Raw genomic sequence first — 10,647 nt, forward strand, 5'->3', positions numbered from 1 at the left:
TACACAGAGGAACGAAGGGGCGACGTGTCGGGGGACGCGGCGCGGAAAGAACTCGTCACACGAAACCTTCACTGTGATTTGTCAATCCGTCTGTCAACATTTTGCGAAAAAAACAACCAATGAACACTCAGTAAATCACAAAGGACCTCCCACCTCGCAGGTAAGGCTCATTAGCAGCCTGTCAGTCAGAGAACCAGAGGACACGGCGCGAGGACAATGAGCCTCATTATAGAGCTGAGATTGTTCTGGAATGTTTGATGTATAACACGTGGGTATGTGTCACATGCAAATGCCTTTAAAAGGTGAATTTAATTTTTTTTGTAGAATGGAGAACATGAGCCCAGCCTCCAGAGGGTGAACGTGACATATTTGAATATCAGTCAGTTTACCAAGGCCACTGGTTCTGCTGTTCAATGTTAAAGATGACAGGACCAATGGGGTCTCAATATACTTCTTTTTTTTACGAATCTGGATGTTTCACTGAAGAAACAATTTATCATCCACGATATTAAATACCTCGCTGGCACTTTATAGGTTGGAGCCTCTTTGAAAACACAGCTCTGTGTGAAGTTTTGTCTTTAAAAAGAAAAGAAAAAACCTTTTAATCGCGATTAATGAATTTCAAAATGTGCGATTAATTAGTTAATTTTTTTTAATCGATTGACAGCCCTAATATATATATACACACACACATACCAACAGAAATCTGAATCAACACAAAATGAAAGTACTTTTTCATTATAGCAAACCTCATATTAATTTCCTTTCCTTCTCCGCCTCCGTTCTCGGCTCAGTCTATTTGCACGATGGATAATTTAATGGCAGAGGTGAAGACTTGGAGGAAGTTCTCCTCTCGTCTGCGCTCAGAGAGAGAACCGGGCAAACCATCCGGGAGTCCATCAACTGCACAAATGTGTGTTTCGCCATGCGATGATGCGTGTGTGCGTGTGTGTGCGTGTGTGTGCGGTTACGCCTCCAGCTCTACACACTGATGGGACATTAAAGTGAAGGACGCGTCACGCACCTGTGCTTGTATACCACGGGGGAACAACACAAATATATACAGGGTACTGCCCCCCCACCCCACCCCCTCCTCCTCCACACACACACACACACAGTGTTTCTGACTTGTAGATTGTATTTTTGTTCAAAGAGAGCAAACACATGCCAAATCCTGACACAATGAACACACGCGTCTTACAGTCGTCATCTACACACACGATGCCTGGAGCGGGTTGATGCAGCTCTGTGTGCACACATTACCTGTGTGTGTGTGTGTGTGTACAGTCAATGGGAACAAGTGAGCAACAACAAATGCAAAGTGCTTGCCTGTATGTCTGATTTGCCACAATTCTCTTCAAAGTAACACAGCGAGCATTAGCTTGTGTGTGCACGGGGCGTGTGCGAACGCCTAACAATGTTCCGTCTGTCTACAAGGCGGCAGAATGAATAACGTCTCTAGGGTCGAGGCGCTCGCCTCCGTCGTCCGTCTGTAGGCAGGCTCCATTATTCAGTGTTATTCGTGTCCCGACGCGCCGGCAGCACTTTTAAGTACAGTAAATGCAGCGTGCATGTTGAAGAGCTCCATGCGCAGAGAAGAGGGAGGACAGGAAGTGGAGGAACGGCAGGGCGATGAGGACGAAGACACAAGGCCGACTGATCAAAGGCACGCTCACCGCCTGGACTCCAGTTGCAGGGCATTGCGTCGCTCCCGTCACTTTTTCTTTTGCCTCTGGTTCTTCCTCGTGAAGCTCTACTCGAAGGACTCGATCGCTAGTTTGAAGTCTTCTTCAATACAGCATGAAGTTCATCTTGTAAATGATGGTCCACATGAGGCAGAGTATGCTTTAGGGCGGGGCTTACTGTGATTGACAGGTGGCTGTCACTACCAGAGTGTACACAGCCTCTCTGTGTCACTCCTCTGCATGACTAAGAGGATAACCTCCCTCCACCGGGTGCCAAAAGTCAAGACTTTTCCATTTAGAAGAATGATAGAATCACTGCCTTGTTGTGGCGTGTGTCTCCCAACCAGTGAAGTTGAAGTTTACATCTATGTCTGTCCATGATGTCATCACTTCCTTCAATCATTAAGTGAGAAAGGTGTATCCGATTAACAGAATTAGCCAATTAGTCCTTGAGTTGTGACTAAAAGACACGTGTTGTGGGGTCACGCTGACCTTTAGCCGCCAATCAGTTCAACCCTGAGTCCAAGTCGACCTTTTAGAGAACATGATTACTTGAACTGAGGTATGAGCCAAAGTTAACGTGGCACTGGCTCCCTCAGCCAACAGGCATCATGATGAGTAGGGATGGGTATCGTTTGGGTTCTTTTACGATACATGTGCTAAATCGGTACTTTTAAAATGATACCGGTGCCTAAACGGTGCCTGAACAGACACTTTTTTTTAAAAAGCACAAAACAACGATTGACAAAAAAGCCGTTCGCATGGAGCACTGACAACAAACGGATTTTCGTTTTTTGGTACCCAACCCTAATGATGTTCCCATTGGATTTTGGATTATTGCCGAAAATAAACTGTGTGGCAAACACATTTTTATGTCACTTATGTTACTTATGTTTTGTTCAACCAGATAATCTTCACAACGCAATTTTTGTGATTTTTTTAAGTCACACAAGTAAAAAGCTAACGTGCTACCCAGCGGTCACGTGACCACTAGAATACACACAACGAGACTCTTCGGTCTCATTCCGCGACTAATTATACGCACGTAAAAGCTTTAAAAATTCACAAGAGGGATATTTATGCCGACTCATTTCCACGTTGCGAGACTCTTCTCCCTCCAGCTGACATATTATGTTCTCGAGAAAGAAACCGACGTGAGGTCGCGGTGACCTCGACCTTCGACGACCAGAATCAGAGAGAGTTCATCCCTGAGTCCGGATTGGACATTTGTGCCAAATTTAAAGACATTCCCTCCGGGCGTTGACGGTCTGTCAAAACTTAGATTCACAGCCTCGCAGTGGTACGCCTCCGCCAACCGGCCACGCTGCAGTTTACATCCACGTCTTGTCCAAAATGTCCCCCCTTCATCATGTTGTCCTTCCACCGTAACCCTTGTTTATCCGCTGGAGGCGGGGCCAACCGACCAATCCATCACGCCTCTCAAGAAGCAATTTCCCAGTAACTGAGTAATCCGGGCACCGCCCTGGAACAGCTTCTCAGAGACACGATCAACACTTTGCATAATACGCTTTGGAAGAAAATAGTCCCCGGGAAATGTAAAAAAAAAAAAAGTGGTAAAAATACGCTTCTTTAAAATGTGTGTGAAACGGCCCTTTGAAGTATTTGTTTACACTGACGGTTGTACGCGTTGTAAATTACAAGTGGCTTGTCAATCATGCTCAATTCCTCCGTAAGTAAAGCGCATTACTGTCAGTGTGTGTGTGAGTGATGCCTGAACTCATGCGGCAGGTTCAGTCTTACTGGAGCTAACGCACCCCCCACTTCCACAGCCCCCCGGGAGCGCCTGGGGGCTAAAGAGTGTTTATGGACTTAACTGTGTCTTCTCTTTCACCTCTAAATCAGAGTTCAGCCTCAGCCGTGCTGCTGTTTGCTGGTCTGTTGGTCCACAGCACCCGTCAGTAAACCCTACCGCACCCTTGGGTGCCACGGTCTCTGGGATGAAAGTAAATGAACACTTAATCGGACAAATATGCGCACCTATTCTGCAGGATGGAAGAGTTTGTGGTGACGTGCGACTGCATGTGTGTGTGTGGTAAACACATAGAACGAGGGAGATGTGGATTAAAAGGACATTATGATTTATTGAGCTTTCTTTGAGACAATGTCACTTCGGTCGGGACGCTGTGTTTGAGCTGAGAGATCCCACTCTCCATGCATGACCGGGTCGTGTGTGTGTGTGTGTGTGTATGCCATCTCCATGTGACACATGTCGACTCTGCACACAAACCATGCAGCAAATTGATTGCGTACAAAAAATGCTAATGCAAGCTTTACTGTCCTCAGCATGTTAATTTTGCAATTTAACCACAGGAATTGATTAAAGGGACAGTGCGGGGTTTCTGGTTTCTTTTTTTTTTACATTGAGCAAAGCAAGTCAGGGGGGAGGGGGGGTTAGAGGGGGGGGGGGAGCGAGATGCTGACTCGACGCTTGCCGGTCATTTGTAACTTAAGGACGGTGAATCCCAGCGGAGTGGAAATTGTTTGATGCAAAATGAGATGCTGAGAGTGCTGCTGTAGACAAATGTGATCTTATTTGCACACATGCAGCCCTGTGTGTGTGTGTGTGTGTGTGTGTGTGCAGGGCAAGCTGACCTTGTTGACCTTGATCTCAGGTGGAGATCAATTGAAGATCATAGTATCCAGATCATCAGCCATCATTGCCGGGCTTTCTTTACACACACACACACAAACAGTCCAGACATTTATTCTGCGGAACACACACAAGCAGAAGCCCGCTCTGAAATGAGTAACGCCCACCACACACATGCACCAGGAACATCCAGTTGTGTCTGATGATGGTGATTGATGCCCGTCCTGAAAAAAAAATGTAAACCGCCCCGCATCACAACAGAAGGTGGTCCGCTCCATAAATCAACGGGTTGGGAGGGGCGGCCCCACGAGGGGCCACATTGATCATCACACGGGGCCAAATGTGAGCGTCTCCAAATCATTTATTCCGGGCATCGTTTCATACGCAAAATCTGTGGTTTCCACCCGCGTCAGCACGTTTGGAAAACACATCGCCAAGACATCATTAGAATAAATTGGGTCCCCTGCACCCGCCGACTCCTCCATGGCGACACGGAGCTGCATCACGCTCACACCGAGGAGGGAAGGAGAACACCACACAAACAAACAAACAAACAAACAAACAAACTCCACGTCTGTGTGATTCGAGTTCACTGGACTCATGGAGCCGGGGTCACGTGGCACAAAGCCTCCAGCGTGGGTGTCTGGGTGGCATCCAGCGGCTCCCTGACGGCCCAAAGACAATACGATTAGACACGGAGAGAGACGGCCACGCCCCGAGGGGGGGGGGGCGAGTCGGATGTCCTTGAGAGAGATAAGTGAGTGTGGGGGGGGGGGGGGGGAGGAGGAGAAGAACGCATGGATTGGGAGACAGAGGGAGGGAAAGAGGGAGAAATGTAATCCCCCCCCCCTCCCCCACCCACCTTGGTTTAGCCCGTCCGGTGGTGTCCGGTCTACCGGGCGGTAAATCTCCCCGGTTCGATGTGTGCTCTCCGAACGCCGCCGCACATTATTGATAAATCAGTGCGTGTTAATGAGACGAGCCGATGTGGCCTGACGAGTTACGCCGTTACAATGAGCCTCACACACACACACACACACACACACACACACACACACACACGGACGCAGACAAACACACAGAGTCTGGCTCAAGTGTGCCGAACACTGTCATTTGTGGTTTGTCTCTGACCCAAACGTGCACACACACACACACACACACACAAACCAATTTGCGGTGGCTGGATGAGCACTTGGCCCCATGCTGCAGTTACAACTCCAAGTGTTATTCTCGCTGTGAAGAGGGAGAGGAGGCCTTCCTCCGCCAGGACAGCAGAAGCTATTTCGTGTTTTCTCTTTGATATCCGATCGCCGGCGTAACGGGCTCATTAGATCGTATCGGCCTCCAACGCGCAGAGCGGGAGGCGGAGTTATCTCTCTCCCACACTCGCCGCTCACATTTTCCCGTCTCATCATTTGTTGGCGTTTGTGTCGTTTATTAGTTTGCCTGACAGTGTGTGGGCGTGTTTTTATGTTGATGCAAGTGTGTGTAATTATAGATACTTGTGCATATCTGCACTCTGCTCTTGAGTGTGTGTGTGTGTGTGTGTGTGTGTGTGTGCAGGGCAAGCTGACCTTGTTATAAGCTGAGTGGGCTGTTGTGCTGGAGCATCATTAGTATGGGTTAGGTGAGGGTTAGAGGGTGTGTGTGTCTGTGTGTGTGTGCGTGCCTGTGTGTGTGTGTGTGTGTGTGTGTGAGTAGAGGTGAGGGGGTGACAGAGTGGGGAGAGATGGGGGACGACAGTATAAGAGAAGAGGTAAGAGTGGGACGGTGGGGGGGGTTAAGGGTTAGACCGGGACACACAAACACAAGTCACTCCTCACACACACACACACAAGGTATTTGATCCTCTTCTCCTACAATAGCCTCAAACGGCCTTCTGCAGTACAAAGGGAAGAGAACCAGAACCACCTGCCGGCCTGAGTAGATGCACGATGTCATAGTTTAGTGATGGAGTCACGAGACTCTGAGCTTCACATGAGGACCAACGTGTCGCTGGCCGGAGAGCAAACGCACTGTTTTATTGCATAATACATACAAATCCACCAACTAAAAAAGTGCAGATAGGAGATATTCCAACTTCTCCTGGATCATTTCGGACATTGATATGTGAGAAAGTCTGGAAAGGATAGAACCAACGAGAAAAGAAAAGAAAGAAACCTCACAATTCAATATTCCATCCTATATATATAGTGATACTAGGATTCATAATTCTGAAATACAAGCAAATTGAGTTGTTTTGTTCATTCCTGATGAAGAGGGAACGAGCCCGATGTAAACGCAGCCACCGGACATCTCTATGACCTCTACAGGTGTGATGTGACCTCTGACACTCGGCCCACTGCTGCCACCTGTGGTCACATGACTTGTTGTTCCTCTCTCCGCCCGCCTGGGAACCGTAAACCGCGAAGATTGTGATCCTCCGATTGATACGAGTCGATGTGACAATGGGGAGCTACCTACAATGCAACACTGTCAGCAACAGGAAGCAGAGGACGCCAACAGTGGCCAAACGGGGGCAGTAGAAACAATAGAAGCCAGTTGGAGACAAAGTGAACGCTGGACGCTGGCTGCTCTGAGGTGCTGCCAGGAGGAGGAGGAGGAGGAGGAGGCGATGGCTCAGGAATATTCGAGTCGTTTATTCCTGGCCAGGGGTCAACTGTGGCCTTGGGCTGAAGCTCAGAGAAAGAGGAGAAACTCACACACACACACACACACACACACACACACACACACACACACACACACACACACACACACACACACACACACACACACACACACACACACACACACACACACACACACACACACACACACACACACACACACACACAGTCTCAATATTGCAATAACGCGCCATCGACGGGCGGACTGCAGAGGAAAGCGAGCGGCCGCCACGACGGCCATGTTTACGTTTTTGGTTTTCATATTTCCACTACGCACCTTTCGCTTTCGGTCTCTTTTGTTTCTGCGGGAGCTGAACGAAGTTTGACTTTTGGGGAAAAACGCTGCGGTCTTCACTGTCGCTTTTTTTTGGGGAGGTGGGTGGGGGGGGAGTTGCCCCTAACCATCCAATCACGATGGAGAAGGGGCGGGACAAATACCCCAGAGACCAACCCCCACATCGGGCTCCAGCCCTCCCTCCATCCAGCGGCAACATTTTTACTTCTATTCGAATATTCAGAGTCCTTGCTCTGCGTTTTTACAATGAACACATATTTAATGAGTCTTTAAATTGTCACGTTTGTCATAAAAAAAAGAAGAAAAGAAATGTAAACAAAAATAATAGCCCAACAATAAAGCTTATTTATACAGCACTGAAATCAGGGGAAATACGAATGCATATGACAGTGTGGAGCCAATCACGGAGAACTCCTCCACCGTGACGGCGGTAGTTTCCTGCCGATGCTGACCACACACACACACACACACACACACACAGAATGATGATGACACAAACATGGTACTTAACAGAGCCTTGTAAATCACCACCTGAAATGGCGAAGCCGCGAAGGCGTCTCCGACCGCGGCGCCCACGATTACCATAATAAATCCATCAGAGGGTGAGAAGCACCGCGGACGGGGATCGAACGCGGCGCCCGTGAAGCGGTTCCTTCCCTTCGTGGAGCGGCCGGCGTGCTTCACTACCGCCGTCACAAACACGGAGAGAGCCGCCGAGGCAGACGTTGCTTCCCACGCTGGAGGTTCCCGGCGTAATTACCGTGATGAACTTGGCACCGCGAGGTAATAAACATCACGTAACACACAAGCACACACACACACACACACACACACACACACACTCACACTGCGCATGGAAGTGAAAGGAGGGAGGAACACATGCAGATGGGGAGTGACTTCCGAAAAAGAAAATATGACATGTTTAAATATGTACTCATGTTTGAGCCGTTGGTAGAAGACACACGACGAAGGTTTATAAACTGATACGACTCGTCTTCTATTGGTCCGCCCGTGTGAGTGTGTGTTTTCACCTCTCTCTCCTTAATTGATTTTCCTTAATTGATTTCAGGAAATGCATTTCATTTCCACATGGATTCCGTCTCGGCTTCACCGCGAGGCGCCGACGTCTCGGCGATGTCAATAACCGTCTCCGCACGCACACACACACACACACAGTGTCTCACTCCAATGAATCATTTCCGCAATTACATTTAACACGCAAACACACACGAGCGAATTAGGCCGCACAGGTTTCCTCTTGGGGGGGGGGGGGGGGGGGGGGGGCACAAAGAGAGTAATGGCCCCCGGGATTGCAAACGAGGCGCCTCTTGACATTTTTATATCGCGGTAAATCACCGGCGTGTACGAGCTCGTGCTCGCGGACTACCGGAGTGTGATGGGACGTGTGTTGACACAACAGTCACGGGGGGGGGGGGGGGCTCTGTGTTGCATTAAGATGGATTTTCACTGTTTCCTGTTTCCTGTTTGTCCGTACGCACGGGACATGTTGGGATGTTTCCCAGATTCAGATTAAGTCCTGGACTAGAAGTTACAGACTGGGGGATGTTCTCTGTGTTCTCTGTGTTCTCTATGTTCTCTGTGTGTTCTGTGTTCTCTGTGTTCTCTATGTTCTCTGTGTGTTCTGTGTTCTCTATGTTCTGTGTGTTCTGTGTTCTCTATGTTCTGTGTTCTGTGTTCTCTGTGTTCTCTATGTTCTCTATGTGTTCTCTGTTCTCTGTGTTCTATGTTCTCTGTGTTCTCTATGTTCTCTGTGTTCTATGTGTTCTCTGTGTGTTCTGTGTTCTGTGTGTTCTCTATGTTCTGTGTGTTCTGTGTTCTCTGTGTGTTCTCCATGTTCTCTATGTTCTCTGTGTTCTCTATGTGTTCTGTGTGTTCTCTATGTTCTCTGTGTGTTCTGTGTGTTCTGTGTTCTCTGTGTTCTGTGTTCTCTATGTTCTCTGTGTTCTCTATGTTCTCTGTGTTCTCTATGTTCTCTGTGTTCTGTGTTCTCTATGTTCTCTGTGTTCTCTGTGTTCTGTGTGTTCTCTGTGTGTTCTCTATGTGTTCTGTGTGTTCTGTGTTCTGTGTTCTCTGTGTTCTCTATGTTCTCTATGTGTTCTCTGTTCTCTGTGTTCTATGTTCTCTGTGTTCTCTATGTTCTCTGTGTTCTATGTGTTCTCTGTGTGTTCTGTGTTCTGTGTGTTCTCTATGTTCTGTGTGTTCTGTGTTCTCTGTGTGTTCTCCATGTTCTCTATGTTCTCTGTGTTCTCTATGTGTTCTGTGTGTTCTCTATGTTCTCTGTGTGTTCTGTGTGTTCTGTGTTCTCTGTGTTCTCTATGTTCTCTGTGTTCTCTATGTTCTCTGTGTTCTGTGTTCTCTATGTTCTCTGTGTGTTCTGTGTTCTCTGTGTGTTCTGTGTTCTCTGTGTGTTCTCTATGTTCTCTATGTTCTCTGTGTGTTCTGTGTTCTCTCTGTGTGTTCTGTGTGTTCTCTATGTTCTCTGTGTGTTCTCTATGTGTTCTGTGTGTTCTGTGTTCTCTGTGTTCTCTATGTTCTGTGTGTTCTCTGTGTTCTGTGTGTTCTCTGTGTTCTGTGTTCTCTATGTTCTCTGTGTTCTCTGTGTTCTCTGTGTTCTCTGTGTGTTCTCTATGTTATCTGTGTTCTGTGTGTTCTGTGTGTTCTCTGTGTGTTCTGTGTGTTCTGTGTTCTCTGTGTTCTCTGTGTTCTCTGCGTTCTCTTTTGAGGATTTACAGGATTTATTAATCCGGAGTAAGTCAACTATCAACATCCAGTGACCCACAACAGGCAGAACCCGGAGCTAAGGCGACGAGGAGACGAGGAGACGAGGGTGTAGGAAAGGGGAGTGAACTCTGGTTTGACTCACCTGGTCTTTTTTCGAGTTTTCTCCCTCGACTGCCACATAGTCGAACTTTGGATATCAAGATGAGGATCTGCTTCTGGCACAGCGACTTGTTGCTCTTGGGGCACGGCTTGCGCTTGCTGGGGATCGGCCGGTTTACCTGGGGGTCCTTGACCTCCCTGCGCTGGCGAATGAGGGAGCTGGCGAGAGCGGCCATCTTCCCAGAGCCTCACCGCAAGCAGCCTCCGGCGGCTCGGCGGCGCCCGGGTGTCGGGGGGTACCGTGGGACACCCCCCCGCCCGCTCACCCAGGGCGACGGAGCACCACTGGTTGTGGGGGTGGAGGACGTGTGGGGGGGCGGGGGCGAGCTGCTGAGGATGGGTTGAAGAAGCTGGGAGAAGGGCAGGGAAAAGAGATGGAGGGGGAGGGGGGTCCCTCACAGGCCCACCCGGGACGGGGGAGCGGCGCCGGGTGAGCTTCGGCTCGAGGTGCGTTCGCCTTCAAAATGTCCTTCTGGTTGCGAGTGA

At 48.8% G+C, this 10,647-nt stretch overlaps 1 protein-coding gene across 2 annotated transcripts in view; it reads right to left on the bottom strand.

Moving 5' to 3' along the window:
* fgf11a (fibroblast growth factor 11a) overlaps positions 1-10,337 on the bottom strand; it is a 73,914-nt gene extending 63,577 nt beyond the window's left edge. For both annotated transcript variants that reach the window (XM_056442481.1, XM_056442480.1), the window contains exon 1: positions 10,145-10,337. In XM_056442481.1, the coding sequence (XP_056298456.1) occupies positions 10,145-10,337 (193 nt within the window). The remainder of the gene's footprint in view (positions 1-10,144) is intronic.
* Between the last annotated feature and the right edge of the window lie 310 nt (positions 10,338-10,647).

The sequence above is a fragment of the Pseudoliparis swirei genome, chromosome 21, assembly GCF_029220125.1.
Source record: "Pseudoliparis swirei isolate HS2019 ecotype Mariana Trench chromosome 21, NWPU_hadal_v1, whole genome shotgun sequence".
NCBI lineage: Eukaryota > Metazoa > Chordata > Actinopteri > Perciformes > Liparidae > Pseudoliparis > Pseudoliparis swirei.